The 24,067-nt window shown below is 48.1% G+C and overlaps 3 protein-coding genes across 3 annotated transcripts; 1 reads left to right on the forward strand and 2 right to left on the reverse strand.

Moving 5' to 3' along the window:
- Nucleotides 1-3,514: 3,514 nt before the first annotated feature.
- RHO25_002420 (uncharacterized protein) lies at nucleotides 3,515-4,329 on the forward strand (the record flags this gene model as incomplete). Its single annotated transcript, XM_023605008.1, has 2 exons — nucleotides 3,515-3,600; nucleotides 3,657-4,329. 2 exons carry the CDS (start codon nucleotides 3,515-3,517, stop codon nucleotides 4,327-4,329), a joined length of 759 nt encoding a protein of 252 aa, XP_023448544.1.
- Nucleotides 4,330-4,475: 146 nt separating this feature from the next.
- RHO25_002421 (uncharacterized protein) lies at nucleotides 4,476-5,636 on the reverse strand (the record flags this gene model as incomplete). Its single annotated transcript, XM_023605007.1, has 2 exons — nucleotides 4,476-5,094; nucleotides 5,155-5,636. 2 exons carry the CDS (start codon nucleotides 5,634-5,636, stop codon nucleotides 4,476-4,478), a joined length of 1,101 nt encoding a protein of 366 aa, XP_023448538.1.
- Nucleotides 5,637-10,364: 4,728 nt separating this feature from the next.
- Nucleotides 10,365-11,752, reverse strand: RHO25_002422 (uncharacterized protein; the record flags this gene model as incomplete). The annotated part of the gene is made up of 2 exons (XM_023605005.2): nucleotides 10,365-11,181; nucleotides 11,229-11,752. 2 exons carry the CDS (start codon nucleotides 11,750-11,752, stop codon nucleotides 10,365-10,367), a joined length of 1,341 nt encoding a protein of 446 aa, XP_023448543.1.
- Between the last annotated feature and the right edge of the window lie 12,315 nt (nucleotides 11,753-24,067).

Here is a 24,067-nt window from a genome sequence, read left to right on the forward strand (position 1 = left end):
TCTCGGCGATGCGGCGGCATGGAAACTGCGAGATGTGCCTCGTACGAAGACTTCGAGGAGCAGTCAGCCCAAACAGAATTTATATCGTCAACGTCGCCCTGACACCTGCGACATGAGTTCTACACCGTTCTACGGACCATGGAGTGGCTTCTGCCAATCACTATGGTTTTTGCAGTAGCCATTACGACGGGCACCGCCTTCATTCTTTACCGAGTTCGTGATGCAGAAGGGGAAGTCTCCGCTCCCTCGTGGGTCCTCTGGATACACAGAGCCCTTTGCGGCTTGGTCTGGGTACGCAATCGAAAGGAGCTTGGGAATGTACATCGTAATGCCAGGCTGATTCGTTTTCAGGCGCCCGCATTCAGCTTCTATGTGATAACAGCCTTCACAACGTCGTCTCCCTCACACCAAATTGTCCCTCCTCTTCTCCACAGTATGGATGTCACAGTACCTACTCCTATGCAGGATGGTCCGTATAAGCTACCTAGGGCGATTTGCGCGATCTTGGCTCCTCATTGCGGCTGGAGCTTGTGTTCTCCACATTGTTAGCCTCATTATAATGAGCCAGCGAGCGAAGAGTCAAGTGAGTGATATCCTTGTTATGCATTCCATGTCATGTTTTGCTGACAGAAGAAGATATTGCACGCGGTCGCACAGTACCTGCCACCTGGGTCTATCAGCATCGTTGAAGCCGCAGCCATACACTTCGTTCTGCACACCATTTGCAAACTGGACGCCTCGCGCTCAAAGAAATGGCAGTTAGCATGGCCATATATAGGTCGATTTGGGTAAGGCTGCTCGTCCATCTTCAAAGGTATCCTGCTAAACCACAAATGCTAGGCCACTCCTACTACTGTGGCTGTGGACTGCACTCGCCTTGAGAACTGGTGTGCGGTTTATAAGTCTCTTACAGTGCATCGAATTGCTGTTCGCGGTGATCCCGGTCGATGGATTGGGTGCAATCTACTACCACTACCGTCACCAAAGGCAAGAGCGAGCACGACGAAGTGACTTCAGCAACAGCCCGTCAAGTACAGCTCTAACAAAGCCCGGTGCCGGGGAAAGTTGGAACGAACCATGCGGGTCTCTAAGTAAATGCTCTTATGGAGACCTCGATGAACACCCAGTATAGTTGGCAGAAGATATCACCAGGAAGGTTGTATATGAGAATGACAGACCAAATGCTTTGCCTCTTCTTGTGGTTCGTCCTCGTCACTTTGTGCTCTACGATTTTGCTGTTGATGATTTCCGCGTGCTCGGCCGAGGTTTGGTGTTGCTGGGTGTGGTGGGCATATTCAGGTCCGACACGATCTGATGCGGCTTTGGCAGCCCCCAACCCCAACCGGAGTTCTGCAAGAATGCCACTCTCGAGTTGCAAGCACGATCAGACTCTGGCTCACACCACATTTTGCAATCTCGTTTGTGCATGTATACGGTGCTCGCAATGTTCGGATTGGGCGTGGCAGGGAATCTCATCCATTGTAGAGGAGCAATCTCAGTGATAACAGGTTGCTCTATATGAGTTTTTGCTATCTAGCCGTTGGAGTCTGTTATAATGGTTCAAGCCGTGCTTAGCTCTCATTGGAGAAGTATTTCACGCTGATTAGCAAGCCTCGATGCGTCTTCTGAAAGTCCTAGTTCTATGTTGCATACCGCACAGAATTCGAATCCAGGGTCTTGTGTTATGGCCTAGTTCTGTCGTCGAAAGTCAATCCTCTCGGAAGGGTGGGCGCTATTGTGATGTCGATCATGTCTCCAATCTTGATCCTTACCGATGCTCGCTCACGCTAGCGGAGGCCCGCCGATGCAGCGGCGAGGCTAGAAGTTGCAGGCCGGTGCAGCAGCAGGGCTCGATACCACAGGCCTGTTGTTGGCAAAGCAGTGATTGCAGAGTGCAGACACTGCCAGTTTCGAGCAGTCAATTCTCCTAGCCTCAGTGAAGTTAAGCCTGCCTCTACACTGTCATAAGATTGCGATGCTGGAACATATACATGTACATTTCCGGAACAGCCACGACACTGTATATTCCGGGGCTATTTTTTGGTACACACGAACGCTCGAAGGCCGATGAGGAAGAAGTGTTGATCAATAAGAAGGGAACTTGGTGGGCAATTGCCTGTGGTCAGACGATCTTCTTGATTCCGTGCAACTGAATCTGACCGTTTCCAGCTTCCTGTGCAGATACAAATAACGCCAGAGACTAGAAACATGGGTTGGGCCACACAACAGCCAGAGAAAGACGAACTCGAGTTGAGCAGAAGTCTATCGATCTACAGTAACTGCCCGTTAGATGATGCCTCGCAAAGGAATTCTGTAGCAGGGGGAACTCGAGCTCCGCCACCGAGTCCTGTGGACAAAACGCGACTCTCTCAGATAGGATTCGATTCTGAAGAGATTCATACTATCCCCTGGAAGATCTTCCAAAAGTGTGCTATACGTAGGCCGGTACTAGGAGCCCATCCGCCATCGATTCCACGCGATCAGCAAGAAGGCCTAATGTTGGACGCGGGGGTTGGCAAATCGAATTTGGATCAGTTGGATTTATATCGCAGTCAATAATATCTCCAAATTGGCACCGATGGCCAGAGGCGCGCGCGTGGCGCCCTTCAACCTAGAGGCGGACGAGTATTTCACGAGCCCTGAGGATCAGACCATCAAACGCGATGTAGGCTCGACTCTGGCACAGTCTATAGATTCAAGTTTTCATTAGGAGCGTGGATGTTGCCGACTCCTTATTTGAGAATGAAATACATTTTGCTAGGTTGCCAAAACATCTCCTAGATGAACAAGAACATCGATGCTACATGTTGAATCTGATCGACAGAGCTTGCAGGCTGGAAATCATGCAGCTTGGTCTGGGTAGCCGATGAGCGAACACCTCGCTCGACTTGTGAAGAACTGCACGAGGCAAGGCACCGTCACAATGTCATGATTCAGGTTCTTTGTTGTATATTCCAGGGCAAAGCCTCCTGTTGTCATCACACCAGGTCCGTATTTGACCACTAAAGTAGGCGTCAGCCTGACTACCAGATTCATCTCGTTATCCGGACTGATCATGTTTTGCCTGAACTCCGACCCCTCTTTACATCGCTCCTTGATATGCTGGTGTGATCCCTGCTTCTTGAGTTTGCGAAACAGAGCTGGTTGAAGTCATGCACAAGGCAGAAGAGTGCTGCCCATTAAGCTTGAGAACCATGGGAAAGACGCGCATGCCGGACAGCCGAAATGCTTTCGGCCCCGTAGTTGCGTGCATACGTCTGCTGGCATGCGAAGGATTCACATCCATGGTGGCGCGTATCCAACCATCCACATCGCCCAGAGTTGCGGCAGGGCAGGGCCCCACTTTTATGCTGTCGCTCCCATGACCACAGTCAGGCTGTTGTCACTCCTCGAGGGATAAAGATTGCTCTCAGTCTTCCTAAAAGCCTCGCCTTAACTCCTTAGCAGCCCCAAAACTCTGAAAACGCTGACGACTATACCACACCGAAGGCAAGCAGAAATCCATCGCTACAACATGGCTGCCGCTTGTATTGTCTCGCCATCACATGGCAAGCTTGAGCAAGCACTCAAGCTGACGGACTTGGGCGCGGTCGGTAAACTGTGAGTGTTGAATATTTTCCGGGATACACCTGCTTCACATGTTAACCATGCCTCAGATACAACACGCTCGTTGATGATTATGACCAGCCTCCGGTTCAGGGAAACATCATCGCGCAACTCGCTTCGATTTTCGTTCGCAACAATGCCCACAAGGTTTTCGGCATTCACCTAATCCATGGCCACTTCCAGGTCCCAGACGAGAATGTACTTCTAGGCTCGACCTTCAACAACCCTAGTATTCGCTGGGCAAAGACTGTTGCCATCGACAGCGTTGACACTTCCACTGTCCATGGACACGTGTTTGTGGTGGCTGAAAACGGTCTTCTACCTTACGAGTTGGAGGACGGAGCGTTGCCGGATCTGTCCAGCGTCCACGAAGGCTTCCTGAGTGAATTTATTAGCTACATCATCAAGCACAAGCTCCAAAGCTTGCTCGGCCTTCAAGTTCTGGGTTGTGGCGAGAGCCCAATGATTGAATTGATCCTGGACCAGGGGACAGTCATGCTCGAATCCTCCCAATCGCACGGTGTTCAGTCCACTCGCATCACTGGTTGGCGTTTCGAGTCGGTCGACGGCCGTCCACGTGTTTGTGCGGCCAACGAGACTCATTCCAAAATGACGTCTGGCAGCCACAAGGTCTTCAATGCTGGCAAGCCACTTCCGAAACTCGAGAACGTGGAAGACTTGAAGAACGCTCTGCTTGATGTCGGCGTACTGAAAACTGGATGATACCATCGAGCTCGATTTCTGGAAAACGTCTTAGCGGTTGTCACGCGTTAGGAGAAAGGATATGGTAATAGTGTTTCAGATGAAATCGCGTTAACATTGCGAACTCGAACTTCCTGATTGTGATTTCGTTTGCAGAAATTCAGCTTCTAGTCCGCGCTCGCTAAAAATGGAAATCTCGTCTCTGCTTGGATCAAGAAGCTTTCCAACTCCAGCATTTTGTACGCCCCCTCCGTGTTATCGTCAGAAATAGGAACTGGCTCAGGCATATTGGCAAGACGGCTCGTGAATCCATGTTCAAGCAAAAATCCAAGGAGCATCGCCGATCTGATCGTGCACACAGTCGCATCACTGAGATCTGCGCTGATCTCTGCTTTAAGTGTTTGCCAGAAGGTATCGTAGAGTGTGTCGTAGTTTGGGTACCGAGAAGCGCCATTACGAAGGTGGAATTTGGTCATCAGTTTCTCGACAGCGTAGAGATTGACTCCGAAGGGTTCTAGTTTGGCTTCAGCCCAGTCGATGACACCAAGCAGATGGCAAGTATCGGGATCAACAAGCATGTTGAAGTCGCCAAAGTCCTTGTGAGCAAGCACTATCGGTAAAGCCATGATGGATGGTAGTGCTTGCAAGCAACGCTGGATCACAGTTTGGTAGCGCCGGGGCAGTGCATGCTGGAGTAAATGGAGGTCCCCTTCGTACTCTTGTTCTAGTGTGTGAAGTTGTGCTTGCTCAAGAATTTGTGGCGCCTTCCACGACAGTGCGAAGAAGCTGGACACGATTAGAACGAATCATAGTACCGGCGAGAACAATGGCTAACAGAAAACTCACGTGGCAACGTCCTTGATTAATGTGAGGCGCGCTTCGCAAATCTTTTGTGTGTCTTCAGGATAGCCATGAGCAAGAATAAAGTCGAGACGACTTATGCCTTGCATGCGAGGCATCACGTAGACCACAAGAGCCTCCCTGCCATCATTTGTATCGTCGTCTCCAATCTGGCCTTCTAATGCGACCTTGGGTGCAAATTTGCCGTAAACTTGACGTGCAAGCTCCATTGTCTTCAAAGGCAGAGCTACCGACTTCAGGCGGAATTGAATGACTGAGCCGAGAGTGGTGCCGCCGTAGATTGTGTAACTGCAGGCGCCTTGTGTAGGCACAAGTTGCAATCCGCCAGTAACGAGCTCCTTGGCGCGGAGGTCGCAAGCATCTCGAGTGACCGTCGTCTTAGTGAAGAAGGCTGCGACGTCTCGCTCAACATCATAATTCTGATCGCTCATAGCAATAAGGCGATGTTGATTGAGATGCGAAATCATTCACAAGCATACGAAGGGGGTCGGTGGAGAGCAACCATGAAGCAGACTTGGACACGTTGTAATAAGACTGATTGATTGCTGTTACTACGTAGGAATGAGAGAAAGAATTATCGAGTGAGTGCCAAGCAACGCATCGGCCGGCTGTCCCGCCGCAGGCATCAGCTCTTGGGACAGTCGGTCAAGAACGTAAAGTTCATGGCGATGTCACGGAATGCTTGCAATTGCCAAACTTTTCCTGAAGAGGTTCGCATAATTCATCTAACAAGATTTCGGGATCATAGACTGTGGTACGTAAAAGGTGCATCGGATTTGGAAGTCTACAGCGAACCTCAATATCAACCTATGTTTACTCTTCGCCGTAGGTTTTCCGGTCGTGGTTCTCCAATGCTGTGTCAATCTTTCGAACATCCTTCGGTAAGCACTCGCGACCGGCAGAGTGGCATCGCTCGGAGTCGCAATCGGAAGCGAATTCAGGCTGAGCTACTAACGCTCGCGTATCTATTGTAACAGAAAAATTGAGGTTAGAGAGATACCCATCCCATGTGCAGATCCCTGGTAATCCGTCGCAAGATTCGAATTATCTTCTAGATTATAGACGAGCTGCAACCCGGTCGCAGAAAGTAATAGCTGTTACGTTCTAAGATGAAATTACTATTTATAAGGTAAATAAGCATTTTCAACTCCGTCTATAATTTGATTAGCGAAGACAACATTACGATCGCCTTGCTAGCGTTTTTGTAGAGCAGGTCTATTGCATTTACTACTATCTGCTTTTTCTTCTTATCTTGCTAATTAATACATACCTTATTAATCTAAAACATCTCCTGTCTAGTAGATATAAGATTAATTACTACTCGGTCGAGTATGCTATTCTAAATCTTTACTTTTTCTAGTGTCCCGTTTAACTATGCTCGACCGAGTGTTTTCTAGAAATAGTGCTTTTATAAGCTAGAGCTTTCTAGGTCTATAAGATGGCTACGAATAGTTATTCTAAATTCCGATTGCGAATATATCGAAACTTGCTAGGAGAGGTGCTCTAGTACAGCAGACAAAGCGGATTGGTCACCCAAGCAGGCGCCTTTTCTACATTCTGTACATTCTTCTAGAGATGCGCGAGGGCGAATAATGAAGGCTTGCAAATACGCGAGCTTCTGTGGAGCCGTTGCCGCCTTCAGGCAGATACCCGATTCACACTATCTGCTTTCTTCTGTGGTGCATAAAGATTTGCTGCTGACAACAATCCCACTGCCACAGACCAGACCATCATGCCCTCCTCTCGAGATAACGAAGAAGGGCCAATTGGAAACAATGGCGCTGGTTTGGACGAACAACAGCCTCACCATAACGTCAGAGGCGCGTTTGGCATAGAGTACATGCAAATTGGAACCGGCTCAACATCCGAAAGCGCAGCGCGACTCCGTTGTACTGTGATATGCTGAATGTGGGGTTCCTCCTCATAAGTCGCTCTCTACATCGATGTCTATTTGCTGGCTACTGTTGCGTCCCATCCCGTTCACGTGCAGAGACTCTAGCGCTTTCCTAGTGGGATAGTACGTCCGCTGCGGCCTCTGACTGCTAGATCCACTCGGAGGTTCGTTCTCCTTGTCTAACGAGCCGGGGCCGCTGCTAGTATTGGCTCGTTTCTGTCCAGATCCTGTGGACCCGAGCTCTGCCTACGGTCTATCCTCTCCTCGCAGGCCGAGGCCTCGTGCCGAACGTTTCTAGCGTAGTATTGTCCCGTTGCTGCTAGGTGGAGTTCTAGATATCGCGGTTGCCGAGACTGGGTAGAATAGCGCTCTTGTAGCATGGGCTGCCTTGGCGCGGGCTATCTCTTCTTATCGTGTCGGGCACTATTGGCTCTATGCCTCGTGCTCTCTATAGTACGCCGCGCACTTCCTAGGTCCGTCGCGCTCTCTCTTCGAAGGACAGTCCCGGGATTAGTGCTCCTAAGTATAGTAGCTACATTTTATTATTGTCTTGCACTAGATTCTTATATAGCCGTATTTCTAATAGTTGAAGCACTGCTTAACCCGACACTGTCGATCGTACCTCTCGCACTAGCAAAGCTCGCCGTGCTATACAAGGCCCTCGCTAATAATTTTGTTAGTATCTTTAGGTCGCGCGAAGTCGATAATAATAGAGATTATCGACTTCTTCGCGCCGCTTCGCGTAAGCTATCCTATGTATTTAATTCCCGCTCGAGGGATAAACGGCCGGTTCTCGTGTAGAATCTTATCTCGATTTTCTATAAATTTGTCTATATCGATAGAGTACGTACGGATGCTATAGACAATAACGCCGTATATCGGGACGCGGACCGAGGCTCCCTCCCTAATACGACGTGCCTATTCCGCGCTATATTGTTATAGTGTCTATATCTCGCTAACGCTTGCCGTCCTAACGATAAGGTTTCCGCTCTTAAGCCGATTAGCGGACATAATTTTAATCTCTGCTATCTGTTCGTTCGTGCTCTGTTTAAGGGCGCGGTTAACGTAAGACTTAAGGTGTCGCAGGTTCATTGCACGCAAGCGTTCAATAGTTATAGGGTTTCTAATATTTACAATAATTTCACGCTAGCTCTAGGTAGATATAGTCTATATGTTATAGGGAATGTGCATACTACTAGCTAGTATACTACTCGCTACTGCTGCTATATAGCTTATTAGCGCACTCTTGTTGTTCTGTAGGTTAGTGTTTTTAACGTCCCTTATAATTGTAACTCCTACCTTACCTACTTCTATTACCTCTTTCGCGGCTCCCTTCGTCTCCTCTCCGACCGCGGGTACCCTCTCGATCTGTATATTAGTACCTCGTAGCTCTTTCTTTAGTGCTTCTAGTCTCTACGACGTCTCTTCTTTTATTGCTTTCGCGTCTCCCCGCATCTCGCGCAGCGCGCCGTGAATAGCGGTTATGTCTAGGATGTTCTATACTTTTGCGACGAACGACGTCGCGCCTTGGATTATTATCTTCGCGACTTCTAATAGCACGGTCTGACTCCCAGTGCGGTCGATACAGCCGCGGATATACACTAGGTACTTTATGAGTTTGAGGGCATGCTCTCTGTATTCTGTAGGCCACATCACCCCCTCCGGCTATAGCTCCGCCATCGCAGCAGGCGCAGTAGGCAACGCGTCTGACCGCGTAGTGTTGCAGTGCCTTCTTGGATGGATATTTTGCACGGTGTTACGACTGAATTCCGAAAAGTGAGATTCTCGCTATGTTCGTGTTTCTCACGCCATCCAGTGATTAGCCGCCCGCTTTGCACTGAGTGCGCATGAAACATCACGTGATTGGTGCCTGTTGGATCATTCGCAGTGCGGCGCATCGCGAAACACCATTCCGTCTTTCGAGTGTTCCCATCCACACACCCTACACACTTTCATATTCCTATCCCTCCGCGCATATATGCCTGCAGAGCTGCCGTCGCGGTCGTGGGAGACGAAAGGTCACCAAACAAGAAGAGCACGAAACGGACAGAACGCGTACGATGGAGTCAGCGACAGCAGCAGCGCCGTGAACAACTCGCCAGCAACACGAATGGGCCGACTAAGCACAAACACTCAACAATACTATAGCAGCAACACACAATCACCGATAGGCTTTCGGCCAGTCTATCACCAACCCCTCACAAAGTCTGCGAGGTCCCGCGTCGACGAGCCCTCGAAGAGAACGGTATCATCTACTTCGCGAACCAGAACACTAGACATCCGGCAGGCTACGGTCGACGCCAAAAACACACATAGTCCACAGACAGCCCCGCCCACTGTCGCCCCCAAAACCCGTGGAGAAGGACCGCCCAGCCTTCAACAAACCCGGAAAAGTCTAAGGAGACCCGCGATGGAGCGCTCATGCTCAGTAATTCGACGCCTCGTACGAACGGCAAATTTCACCTGTAGAGCTGGACGATGACTTACAGCGCTGCGTGCGCGCCAAAACATACGACGCAAGAGGAAGGGAATACGGCCACATAGGAACCTGGTCGGAGGCAACAATTTTACACAAATCACACTCAATGCACACACCCATGCCCATAGAGGGAAATTGTTTGGGTCAGAACAAGCAGACGAAGCCGAGCATTAGGGGGAGACTGTATGTAAATGGTCGCAGACATGGTGCAAGGGCACCGCCAGAGCCACAACAAATGGAACAGAATAGGATTTTCACATGGCTGATACAAGTAGCAACAAGAGGAGACACAGAGAGAGGCACACTCATCACGGAAATATATACAGTCAGTTGTCGAGACAGACCACAAGCAGAGGCGAGGGAGCAGCTGGTCGTGCTATCAGTACGGCGAAGTGGGGCGCGTTGGCTCGGTCAGCGTTGCGTCGGCTGTCTGCCAACCCTCTGCATCCGGGCATAGCCAGCATTGATACCGCAGGCTGCAACCGTGTAGGAACGAATCAATCAATCAATCAATCAATCAATCAGTACACTTCTTGGAGTTCAGTCGTAGAACACTACATTACACGCCCGCTCACAGCCGCGACAGCAACACCGACGACCTGACCGGCTCGACAGCGATATGGTCTGGAAGCTTGAGCCCAGACACTACAGCCGCAATACAGTCACCGACGGGCTTCTCGGTGGTCTATCATGAACCGCTTGACAACTTCTGCAACATCTCGCATCCACGCGCCCTCGAACAGCCTCTCGCTTTCACAATGGATTCATTTGGTGTGACTCATGAGAGGGTCTAGATAGAGGACCAGTGCCGCCCGCTCCCTCTCACATGTTTTGCAAAGTTCTGATGTTGCTATCCCCCAGAGTGCGACCAGCAGAAGGTGGCGTGCTGCGAGCTGTTCGCGGTTCAGCCGGCGACTTAGAGAGTTCTGTCAGTCGTGTAGCATGCACAGTCGAAAGGTGTTTCACCGTTTCATCCGACATCTGACCAATCGTCATATTCGATCGAGCTCCAGAAGTCACTCTATGCGCAGCAATGAGGTCACCAATCGTCGATACAATCACCGCATTCGAATCCTCGGCGCTGGCGACATCTTCGACGACATTCACACGCGCCCGATTTGCCGCCAGGGCTTCTTGCTCACAAATCTCCAAGCACTGGTGAATCGTTTCCGCTTCTTGCATCATCTGGTCCCGAGCCGTCGACGTTACATCATCTCCGGAAGTACTGTTCAGTCTCGTGTTGAGATCCTTCAGCCGGGCGGAGAGACGCGAATGCTGGGATCTGATTCGGACGCTGCAACCTCGCAGTGTCGCGTCTGTGGCCTGTTGCGATGCTCTGCCCTCGGCATGAGTATGGCCAGGTGTGGTGTCGGAATCAGAGGAACATGCATCCAAACATCGATGTCTATCCTCGATAAAGCGAGTCACCTGTGCACAGATCTCGAGGCACCGAACCGTGCAATCCCTCTCGGCTTCCATGTCCCACTCTTCGACAACGTTCGTTGAGTCGTTGTCCTCTGGAAATCCATCCCGCAACTTGTCATCAATGTTGCTCAGGTGCTCATGGAGATCCGCTTTCGTGTCTTCAATCATGGTCTGGTACTTCTGAAGGACTTCCAGACTCACTCTCGTCGTTCGCCTTCCCACGATTTTAGCTGGAGGACCATAGAAGAAGTGTGAACTTACAAATTGGCGCCGGCGATAGCGATGGCGATGGTGGACTTATAGCCGGCCAGGGTATCTTTGAACTCGTTGATGTCGCTTCCCCGCCATCGTATCTTGAGCCAACCCGTGAAGGTGGACTTGAATTCCCCTTGGTCCGAACGATCGCAGTCCTGTAACGCTTTGGTGAACTCTTTGCAAGCAGCATCGCAACGCCGAAGGGGGGCCTCGAGCAGTACGAAGCTTGGTTCGCCCACAGCATGCACAATGCTCTTCAATTCTCCAAGAACGTTGATCAGGTCCTCGAGCTCATCGAAGAGGCCGCGGAGCTGCCTGGGGTGGTTTTTAAAGCTTTGAATGGTGTCGCGCAGAGCTCTGGCGGCCTGAAAACTGATAGGAACCAAGCCGATGACTGCCGTCGCTGCGGACAGAGGATCACTCATCTCGGGACAAGAATAGATAAGCGGAAGGCAAAGCTGGTGACGCTGCGGGGGACGGTATTGAACGAAGGGAAACGTTGCCACCGCTGAGGCCAGATCAGCCTCCATTTAAAAATGTGGAGTTTACCGCCCACATGTTGGCGCTGTAAGCTACTACCGTGCGCGCGCTTCCGTCGATTTGGTGAAGGCTTCTTCTAAGCGCCCAGCTCATCCTGCCACATCCACCATAAGCCAGCGGACCGCACGGGACGCCCCGCTCGCGTAGCAGGTATTGCAAGAGAATTCACAACACCGCCAGATACGAGGAGAGCGACCTTGCGGCCTTTCGATTAGACTGACGGGACGGACGAACGAACACACTAGATACGAGGCAGAGACAGCTAGGAGGACAGCAGACGAAGGAGAAAGAGGAGGATAGCGGAACCTCCGGCAGACGAAGAGTATGTTACCGTGCGCCCAAAACGGGTAGCATCGCACGGCACCATCAACTACCGGAGCCTGCATCGAGGCACGCACACCTTGAATGCAACAAAGTCTAGGGCAATGGGAGAAAAGAGGGTAGATATAGGAGAAGAGTCTAGGCCAAGTATACAACAACTAACGGCTACGACTGGTGACAATACACCACAAAGGCAAATGCTAGCCCAGATGAAGCAAGCAGAAGAACGAGCCAAGCAGGCGGAAGAGCGAGTTAAACAGGCAGAAAGGCGAGCGGAATATGCGGAAGAGAAATTGAAACAACTAGAGGAAATAGTCGCGAAGGTACTAACAATCGAACAAATTACAACTATAATACAAGAGCAAGTAGCAGTAAGTATTTAGCAGCAAGTAGTAGCGAGCATTTAGGAACAACTAGCTAACGTAGGCGTACCTACTAATAGAAGTCGCTCGTATACGGAAGTAGCACGCACACCCCTAGACAGTTAACCTAGCAACATCCGCAGTCTTACGATAAGCACAACCCTATTAGCTTTTATAAACTCCCTCTACTATACGATCGACATCTCGAGAGCCGACGAGGCCGAGAAAGCGAGGACCTACCCCGGCGTAGTTCGGGAGTATATAGAGAGAGAGATGCGAGGAATCGAAGGATAAGAACGGTAGCGCTATATAGTAGTTACTAAGGACCTACGTAACGCCGACCGGATCCGCGTAGCGTATAGAAGTAAGGGCGAGTTAGTATAGGTTAAAGAGGCGATATTAAAGACCGCGGCCGCAATACCGGGAAGCCGCGTGCTCCGGGACTAGCTCTACCTAATTAAGGTCGATAATACTAACCGCACGGCCGTAATTACCGAGACGGGGGACCTCCGACCGGGAGTAATTAAGATACTAGAGAAAGAGAACGAGACTAAAATCGCTAAGATTATATAGATTAGCCGAAAGGATAGTATAAAGGTATATAGGTCGATAATAGTCTACCTAACTCGAGGTAACGACGTAGCACGCCTATTATAAGAATAGTACTTCTACGTAGTAGGAGAATCGGTATATACTCGGGTTTATAAACTACGCCGACGACTAATATAGTACTATAGGTACTAGGAGATAGGCTATATCGTATATATATATAACAAACCTTAGAGGTACGCTAAGTATATATAAGAAGGCTACTACTATACCGAATATAATATCGAAGGCTTAGTTCCGAAATATATCCTATATAGTAGACTATACGAATCGTATAGTAGGAACTATCGGATACTATATCCTCCTCCTATCGCTAATACCTAGCTTTCTAAAGGTTCTCTTACTAAATGTCGAGAAACGACGAGTAGTATAATATAGCGTTATAAATAATATAGGCCTCTAGGACTTCGGAATTGTCGCGCTATTAGAGCCTTACTCGTTTATAAGAGATAGTAAGGTATCTACGCTACTGCTAAGTTACTTATATTAGACTAAGATAATATCTATAGAGACGCGCGAAGGCAGATAGATAATTAGGAGTATACTCTAGATCCGGAAGGGAATAGAGAGCGAACTAGTCCCGGTACTCTCTCCCGATATTACTATAGCGCTATTATATCTATCCGATCGATCGGTGTTTATCGTATCGGTCTACGTAGTACTAGCTAACCCGGAAGTACTCGTAGAGACGATATAGCTACTATAGTAAAGCGTAGATACTATAAGGAGACGGGTAATAAGGGAAAGAATAGATATACTTCTTACTAGCGACTTTAACTAATATAACTAGCTATAGAGTAGTAACGATATCTTACCTACTAGGCAAGGAGAGGCCGACGGACTCGTAGACTTTATAAACGACTATACCTTATATAGTCTCCTTCCGAGAGGTACTAAGACGTAGTAGAATAGTAGGTACGAAAGTACTATCGATCTAGTACTAGCCTCCGAGGAACTAGCCGCCGCACTTATCTAGTATAGGATTTATAGGACTAAGTATAGGTCGGACTACTATATAATCGAGACTACTCTTAATATCGATACGCCGGAGTATATAGTCTAGCTACGACTACTATTTAAGAATATATCCTAGAAGGAGATCTATACGAGGATTACTAGTATACTCTAGCTATTAGCCGTAAACGTATACGGGTATATATAAGTAGATATATAGACGTAGGCCGACTAACTTATAAGTGCGGTACTTATAGTAGTTTACGTACTTACCTCTATCGTAAAACTATCGCTATATACGAAAAGGTAGTAGATATACGACCTTACTAAGCTTCGTTAGATCTATACCTACTAGAGGAATAGAGTAAGGAGCTATTATAGAGTAGGAAGCTATAGCGAACAACTCGAGAAATAGATATAGATCGCTTCTAAGGAATATTATAATACCGTCCGTTAGTAGTAGAGGAGGCACTAGGAAGAGTTCTTAGATAATACTAATAATATCTAGTAGGCGTCGAAGTATCTAAAGGCCGATATTAGTCTAGACTCGTCCTAGATCCCGCCTTTTACGAAAAGAGATAGGTCGATTATAAGTAGTAAAGGAGAGCAGGCGACCGAGTTACTATTAATATTCTTTCTACCCCTTCCCTTTATAATTAAGAACGAAGAGTAGCGAAAGCAGAGGAGGCTAGTCTATATACCTCTACTTACTATAGACGAAGTTAAACGGAGCGTATTCGTAGCGTAGTCGTAGAAAGTAGTAGGAGAGGATAGGCTGCTAGCGGTAGTATAGAAACGGGTATAGCCGGCCGTAAAGAAGAGAGTTCTAATACTCTTTCGAACGTCGCTACGAGAGGGAATACTACCGGCCTAATAGAAGATAGCTAAAATTATCCTACTAAAGAAACCTAATAAGAGCGACTATATAGCTACGAAGGTATAGCGACCTATCTCGTTACTCGCTATACTTAGCAAAGCGCTTAAAGCGGTAGTAGCTAAAAGAATATTATATGTAGTCGAAACTATAGGCCTCCTACTAATAAACTACTTCGGAGCTCGGAAGAGACGATCGGTAGTATAGGCGATCCTCCTATTATAGGAACATATCTATAAGGCATAGCGTAATAGGAAGGTGCTTAGCCTAATTAGCTTCGACGTAAAAGGTATATATAATAGAGTATATAAGGAAAGACTACTATAGCGACTCTAAGTAAAGAGCATCTCCGTAATACTAGTTAAATAGATCGATTCCTTCTACTCGGACCGGTCGGCTATAATTGTAGTTAATAGCTATATATCGGAGCGACAAGCGCTATAGCAAGTAGGATTGCTATAGGGGTTACTACTATTACTAGTCCTATTCCTCTTCTTTAATATAGACCTCGTCTAGCGTAAGATCGATAGCAACGGCAGTACTATAGTATTTGTCGACGACTATATAGCGTAGGTTATAGGCCCCTCTATAGAGGCAAACTAAGGCAGGATCTAGGCGGTTGTCGACTAAGCGATAGAGTAGGAATAAAGAAGCGGAGCTACCTTTAAAGGCGATAAGATAGTATTTATCTACTTTATACAAATACTATACCGAAGTAGTGCCTAACTAGTTCTAGTTAAGGGATAAGAGGTAGAGCCGGTAAATAGTATAAAGATCCTAGGAGTAGTTATAGACTCGGAACTTCGATTCTAATAGTATATCGCACGAGCGGCTACTATAGGTCTTACTGCTATAATAGTACTAAAACGACTACGAGGGCTATTACTATCTACTGCCCGCAGGCTATTCGAGATAGTAGTAGCGCTAGTAGTCGACTACGTATCGCCGGTATAGATATATAAGTATAAAGAGCGACTTGCGGCTATAGTAAATCGAGTATAAAGAATTGGAGTATAGGTAGTTATAGGCTACTTCTATATAGTAGTAAGAGAAGTAGCCGAAGTAGAGGCAAGTATACGTATAGTCTAGTAACGATACGTAGCTAAAGCCGCGAGTATATAGGTCGATATCCTCTCGCTACCTACGACTAATCCGCTATCGAAACTTAGAGTTATACCGACCCGGAGGTTCCGCTCCCTACTATAATAGATATTAACTACCTATAAGGTATCGATAAGAGGTATAGAAAGCATCGCGCTATATATAGTAGTACTATAGCACTAGCGACTAGTAGTAGATACGAAGGAAATAATAGAGGAAGCGGTAAACGCTACTAAATAGAGCGCAGGTATCTATATTATAATAAGCTCCTCGGCGAGGAATAATATTATCGGAGCAGGAGTCGTAATATAAAACACCGAGCAGGGAGAGCCTCTATCTACTATCGTCTCGACTATAGTATTAGTAAGGATAGAGCATAACCTATATATAGCGGCCTTAATAGCGTTAGTAGAAGGTCTTATATAAATACTCCTATCTATAGTCTCGTAGAATATATATCTCTTCTTAGATAACCGAGCAGTACTATAGGCCGTATATAGTCCTAGATACTAGTTAGGATAGGAGACTATATAGTAGATCTATAAGAGCATAGGAGCCTTATAGAGCCGCAATACTATCCGGTTAGTATAGTGTCCTACTCTCGAGTTTAAGCTTAGCTAGAAAGCAAAAGAGGTAGCGAAAGCTATAATAGAGCCGAGTCGAATACTATAGTCGACCCGGCTAGCAGCTAGATCGACTACTATTAGCCTCTTAAAAGTAGAAATAAGGAAACGACGGCAACCGATCGAAGGTATAGGAAGGTATATACGACGAATCGATACTACGATACCTAGGCTATATATACGAATACTATACGATCGCCTCGGAAGCAAATAAGCGAGCGTATTAGTATAGCTCCGGACCGGAATATTACGACTAAATAGCTACCTCTACCGGATAGGAGCTATAGAATTAGACTAGTATATATATATATAAGTAAGTAAAACCGTCGAGTATTTCTTATTCCGGTACTATCTATAGGATAATCTCCGACTATAGATACTATAATATATAGATACTATAAGAGGTAACCTCTCCTTCTTTCTCGGAGGAAAGGTAGTATTAGATAACGAGAAGTAGAAACCTATAATAGAAGTAGTCTTAGCGACCGTCTAGTTCGTAATAGCTATAGGCCGCCTCGAGAGCTTACTATATTAACCTTCCTCTAGCTAGAGAATAGTTAACTAAGACATATAAAGCATATAACGCTAGTAACTCTATACCTACTACTACTAACCGTTTTCCTATAACGTACTCTTATACTTATAGTAAGATACGCTTTACTCGCTAAAAATAGGATAGTAAATACTTAAAGGAGCAACTTTAAGAGAACTTATATAATACTAACTTATTACGAGTTTATAGTAATATAGGATAGAAGGATCGGGACGATAGACTAAGATAGGACAAACTAAATAGGCTATTAGGAGTTTAGGAAGTCTTCGGGAAGTAATATAATAACGTAATATCCGTAGTATGCCCTTTAGGTGCTTAGCGCCGGGCGGAATAAACTCTATCTATCTATCTATACCTCGATAGTATCTCCTTCTATATCTAACATGTTTTTTATATTTAAAGCGCAGTTTAATAACATTTTTCACAATAACAACAAGGAACCTAAGAGCAAGAGCGATTGAAACTGCTAAAAGCGAGCTGCTTTAAAACTAGAACGCCGAAATAGGAACCAATCTAGTCCTTCTAATGTTGTGAGCTAGCATTAATGCTGCATCATTTAGGACCATATACTTTCTGTCTCTACCTCCGCCGCCACATCCAGATCTCTTAGCCCATGTTCGGAGCTCTAACTAGTGATCCTGGTGACAGTCCTCTCTAACACGTAGGCACACATGGCAATCGTTATTGGACCCAAATATGGCAATTAGAAGCCCAACGCAGGCGAAGTCGTCGAAGATATTAAGGAAGAACTGTGACATCGCCTTAGTGCACGTCGCGCCTGCGCCTATAATCATGGGAACACATTCTGCACGTTGCTCTGTTAGCACTAGGCTCAGAAATTTGCTGGGGAATAACATACTAAAAAAGAATCTAGAGCAGCCACAACTCATGCAGCCACATAATTTCCTAGTAGTCAAGCCCGTGGAGCGGAGATCACCTAATGCGACATTATCTGGGAAGGTCTTAGTGCATAGTCCGACGTCAAAGCATAATGGGTTTGATGATCATACGGTGAACAAAAAGAATTTGAAGCTGTCGATGATATTCTTCAATATATGGCAAGCATTCCGAATCGTGCTTGACTTCGGACAAAGCAGATGAAAATAGCTGCTCATGGTTCTGAATACCTAGATCATCGCTTCTTAGCTGCTGTTCGGGTTCATGACTCGCTAGTACCACTCTCACCTTGATTGATTTTTTGCTGAAGATTCTCACTATGGCGCTGAAGTGTCGGAACACATTTTACGCCTTGATGATCATAGTTACCTTGCTTTGCATCATTTCTTCCTTTGACGAGTGCTTGTTGACGAACATCTTGTTCTCCTTGCACGTGGCTAATATCTCTCTGTGCTCGGCCACGAAAATCGTGAGATCCGAGGACAGGCTTCTTGAGCTGAGTCTCGTGGCCTGCTCTATCGCGAGAAGCACTATCAATACCCCACTTGGAGTAATCATTCGCTCCTGAATAATTTGGCCTCTTTCTTTTAGCGTCGGTGGTTTCGATGGAATGCTCAGCATAAGAAGCATCTTGTCCTGCGGAGATGTCTTGAATAGTAGATGCAGCCTGGATGCTGGCAAAGCTGTGAGCGGCGAAGACCTCATTTGAAGGCAATGCCCTTGAAAGAGGCATTGCGAGGGTGGTCAGAAAGGTAGAGAAACGCATCTTGACCGAGGTTTCTGGAACGCTAGGGTGGTTCACGTTGAAGATAGTTGCAGTGCCTGCTCTCGATAAGAAAAGTTCGGTAGAGAGATATCCATCTTTTTATGTTTTTTGCTATTGTCTAGTGTACTCGGTTCATCCAGACCCCATCCAATGTCTACGGTAACATTTCCGGAGTAGTAACTTAGAGATAAAATTCGCGCAAGTCGAACATTGTTCTAATTCGATACCTTGACCGCAAGATGCTATAGATCTGTCTGCTCGACTGGTATTCACGTGCGTACTCAATTGGTAAATGCTGGGCCGAGCTCTTAAGGGAAGCAATGGCGCTTGCTACGAACCTGGTTCAGCCTAGGGCGAAGCTCGCCCCAACCGCATTATAATTATTCACCAAACGCACGAGCCACAACTATCTGTTCCATCGAATACCATGGTATTTCTTGGTCTTCCCCATGGCGCTTAGAGAATCTAGAGAATATGACAAGAAAGCTCCCGGTGTGGTCGCGGTGTTCGTACCTTCTACCTAGCAGCAGCGATATATGTCGCTTAACGATATCGGGTATAGCACTGCATGTAAATGTGCTTAGTGGGTGCACGGCACGAAGAGTTTATTAGATTCAACCTTATGAAAAGGCATTGTTAAGCTTCAACTCCACGTGCCCTGTGCAATAGAGTTCGGTTCGTAGTGAAGCTGAACATAACTAATCGAGTCGACCCCGATGTGAAACGACTGGAAGAACTGCGGACCCCAAGTCGTGCGCTCTAGTGCCTCTCTAATTGGTTAGTCTGCTTTGGACGGCATTTGACCGTTGGGGATGAGCTTCCCCTTGTACGCCGTATGTTCGGTTGCTGCCAGGTTGGATTCCAGACACCGCGGCTGCCGAGACTAGGATGGATGGATGGATGGAGTTTATTCCGCCCGGCGCTAAGCACCTACAGGGCACACTACGGATATTACGTCATCACATTGCTTCCGGAAATTTTGCTGAACTCCAAACAGCCTATTTGGTTTGTCCTACGTCAGTCCTCCTAGTCCTTCTGTCCTATGTTGCCGCAAACTCGCACTAAGTTAGTGTTGCACAAGCTCTCTTGAAGTCGCTCCTCCAAGTGTTTACTGTCCTATCTTCAGCGAGTGAAGCGTGTCTTGTTAATAGTACGAGGGTGCGTTGGGGGAAAGCAGTTAGTAATAGTAGGTGTAAGGTTGGTGGCGTTGTGTCCTCTATGTGTCTTGGATGGCCGTCACCTGGCTAGGGGCATATTGGTTTGATGAGCTCTCGAGACGGCCTGTAGCTATAGCAAACTGGATCGTCGCCAGGATTGCGTCTACTGCCGGTTTCTACTTCTCGTTGTCCGATGCTGCCTTTCCTCCAAGGAAAAAGGAGAGGTTGCTTCAGGGAGCCTGAGCGTCAGTCCGACGAATTTTCCGAGCCCATCGTCTCCTAGTAGTCGGCTCTTTCTCTTCTCTTCCGGAAGACAGTACAACCACTGGTTGAAAAAATGGGCGTTCTCGTCGTTATTCCGAGTTAAGCGATTGGGGAGATAGTCTTTAGCGCTAGAAGAGACAGCAGACGACGGGCGATTGTGGCCTTTTTAACCAGGAATGGCGCTGTTATAGGAGCTCAACTTGTGCTTGAATCTGCACCTGTCGCCATACTAACACTTCTTGCCGGTCTCGAAGAAGTTGCAGACCCCTTATATTATTTTGTGCAGGCGATGAGGCTATCCGTTAGCCAATGCTATTGTGATCTAGAACATTAGCCTCGGGACTTAGAGAAAAGAAGACAAGCAGCCTTCCTTAAGCAATATAAGACTGGCCGAATAAGTATTAACTCTCCAGGGTCGCTCTCTAGTCGACCGGCACACTGCAAGCGTAGCAGTCGGTTGTTATCGTGCTGCAAAATCGAAACACTAAATATGGAGCCCCAAATTCAATGCATTGCATTTTGCTTGCGCTAACATCTTTGAAAGGAAGGGCGATGCTAGGGAGTCCTATTCGTTTAGCACTCTTTCCTGCGGCATTGAACTTCCTACTCTGCATAGCTTACTGCTAATCGTCCTGGATACGACTCGTTGCGCTTGCTTTCAGTTGCGTGCTCGCAGCCTCGGAGTCTATAGCATGCACGCTCTTGCGGCCGGCTGCAATCGGACCCACTGCTGCGATATAGATGCACAAGGGCGAACTGGGACCATTAGGGGTAATTGCAACTCGCTTTGATTCTTCAGCTTGCAGGCATTACCGGCAACCGGCCAGGTGCGCTCCTAGGACTCCGGCACGAACACCTCAAGCTTAGGCTTCTTCGAGATCCTATGGGAAGCGAGTAGCTACGGCTTCTGATCGAGCTAACGTTTAAGTATACCAAAGGTTACCTAGGTCTGAAAGACACGTGCGTAGTGCCGCCACACCATAATCGGTGTTCAAGGATGTAATCCGGATCGCTAACACTCATCCTAGGAACACGTTTGGTATTCCAGATGTCCCGAGCGAACCTTGTCTTCTTCTCTACCCCTAGATACTCCTCCTAAGCCTAGTGTTTGCCGACGAAGCGTTCGCAGCGCCCGGCCTTACAGGACCAGAGGAGCTTTTCTGTCTGCGGGTGCCTGCAGGTCTCAACCAGCTAGAGTTGCCGATCAAGGACTCTCAGACCGGTGTACTACTTTTTCGGAGACTGGAGAACACCGTGTATGGAGTTGTAGTCTGGGCTACTGCTCCCGCAACAGATAGTATGCAATCTGACACTACGACCAGATAATACAATGGCGCGAATAACAGTGGACACTGCGCTCGTTCCTGAAAACAAACTTCTATGGCTTGCTGGTAGACAGAATCATATCGTTCGGAATCGCGCCTGTGGAAATCTGGAAGACGACGTCGCCTCGCACAGCGGAAGACCGTGGTGGATGAAGCGGGAAAGGGAAGAGAGTGAGGCTAAGAAAGTTTGAAACTGGCATCCAGAGACTTCGGGTGTCTCCCCATCGCGCCTGCGACAGATGATCGGCTGCGCGGCAGACTATCGACGCTCGGCGCAATCACAGGCTTCGATCTTACGGTGAAGCTCTATTGCTTCCGTAGCTAGAATGGAGAGGCTCTCAACACAAGCTGAAACCCGTTCGAGCGCTAGGTGGATCAGTCGATAGACTTCGCTATGAATTCGAAGCTTCGTGCACGATAGCGAAGGTCTCTATGTTAGGTAGGTAGGAGAAAAAATACGGTGCAAATCTCTAAGACTGTCTGCGCAACGGCACAAATCCCCATCGTGGGGAGGTGTGACTCATGTCGCACTGCAGACTTCTTTCAATTCGTAAGGAAAGGGGCCGTTCCCACGTTCACGCTGAATGGCCCCGAACAGTTGAGACTCGGTGCTGAGAGGAGTGAAATTTGAAGCAGCCCTCCTTCGCAAGATAGATGCTGGTTAATCGAGTACAAAAGACCATGAGGGAGCCAGAAGCTTGCTGGGAAGGGCGTGCCTCTGCGTAATAGAGTCTGTAGAGATACCTGCTCGAGGTCCGCAGTTGCATCGACCTCACTAGAAGCCTAACCATGCCGATCGAGATCGCGAAAATAATGATCCAGGGCGCACCCGCCGAAGCCTGGCGGGATATTGCGTTCATTCTTCTGGGTAGCGCTGAGAGTGAATTTCTCACCGCCCGAGATCGGGAGAGCTATATTGAGCGAAGGAATCCGGACCATAGACTGTTAGTGTATGATGATGGATATTCAAAGCTGAAGCTGACACTATTATTCATTTGCTGTGGTTTGGCGACGATGAAAAGCGAAGAGGAAGACAACAACGCGCGCCTCATGGTTTCCCGTAGCGTGGACTCTGCACAGGGCGTCAGCGTCAGGGGTCACCACAAGGATTCGAGCAACTCGCTGTGCCCACTGCCGAGGCTAGCAGAGAGAGCGTGCGTGTGTCGACCAAAAACTTCCATATTCGTGGCAACCACCAACGTTCAATCATACCCGCTCGTCCCTTTACAACAGTGGTCTCTGCGTCCAATGAAAGGAGCACAACGCTGATACAGGGGCTATAGATGAAGCTTCACTCTAGGTGGTCATGATTCCTTGTATCCTTGGCTTTATCAGGATGTCGAAAATGCTGAGCGTAGTCCGGGGGGACTGCCTTGCCCCAATTTTGATGGTGTACGAGAAACACACGGCCTGAGCAAAACGACGGGAAAGATCCTGTACAGCGGGCGTGTAGTGGTCGCCAAATTACACTACGGAGTGCCTCGCTCAGATGCTCGTTGTGTAGCCTATGCGGCTACCACGAAACGCTCGCGATCAAAGTTGTCAAAAGGACTCTTTTTGACATCCTCATCGGCACTTGGGCCTCGTTTAGCAAGTCCTTTGATACACAGCATCGAAAGGAACCACGGGAACAGTTCCATCAGCGCATCCAATCCGAATGTTGATATGGGGACTCATCATCATTCGAGAGTATCTCTGTCAGTGCTGCTTCGCTGAGGAGTTGCTACATTGACTTTCACGACTTTCCTCACGTCTTATCGCGCGGCGAGGATACCAGATCGCGTGTAGATCCACTTTCTGCCCCGCACCGCATCCGCACACTTTGTGTTCCTCGCTGGCAAGTACTTCCTGCTGGTATTGCAGCCTTGCGACGCTGCACTCTCCTCCACATTGGCCCGGGCCAATCACGGGGATCATGAATTCCGATCATGATCTGTATATGCTGCAACACCAGTGCGGTTCTGAGTAACAACAAGCTAGCCACAAGGGCCATCCAATTCATGGAACAGACGCAGATCCTGGGGCAGGATGGGATCGGGGAGGAATAGACGACGTCGAGCGCTGGGCGGAGACAGTAGGTATGCGGACGGCGACACAGGAGGCACTGCCTCGAAGAGCCTAGAATAGAGTAGCAAGCAGAAAAACCAACCACCGCCTGGAGGAGCTTGCCAGGCAGAGACAGACGGTGGTTGAGGAGCAGAGTGAGGGTGAAGGGTCGGCTGGTCTGTGGTTACTTCTGAAGTGAGAACAGGCGACGTGGCGCTATCCCAGCTTGGGATGGCGTCGGCCGGCAGCCGAGCCCTTGCTGCCGGGCATAGCCGCAGTGATTGCGGCTGCAACCGATGTAGGAATCAACCAAACCAAACCAAAAAAACCAACCAACCATCGACGCGGAACATGTCAGACACAGAGGGAGATACCATCGAGGTGGTTAATCCATCATCGCAACGACGACCAAGATTGAAATTGAAGTTCGCCGCCGCGGCGCGCGGAACTGCG

This window comes from Cercospora beticola, chromosome 2 (genome assembly GCF_033473495.1).
Source record: "Cercospora beticola chromosome 2, complete sequence".
In the NCBI taxonomy this organism is placed as follows: domain Eukaryota; kingdom Fungi; phylum Ascomycota; class Dothideomycetes; order Mycosphaerellales; family Mycosphaerellaceae; genus Cercospora; species Cercospora beticola.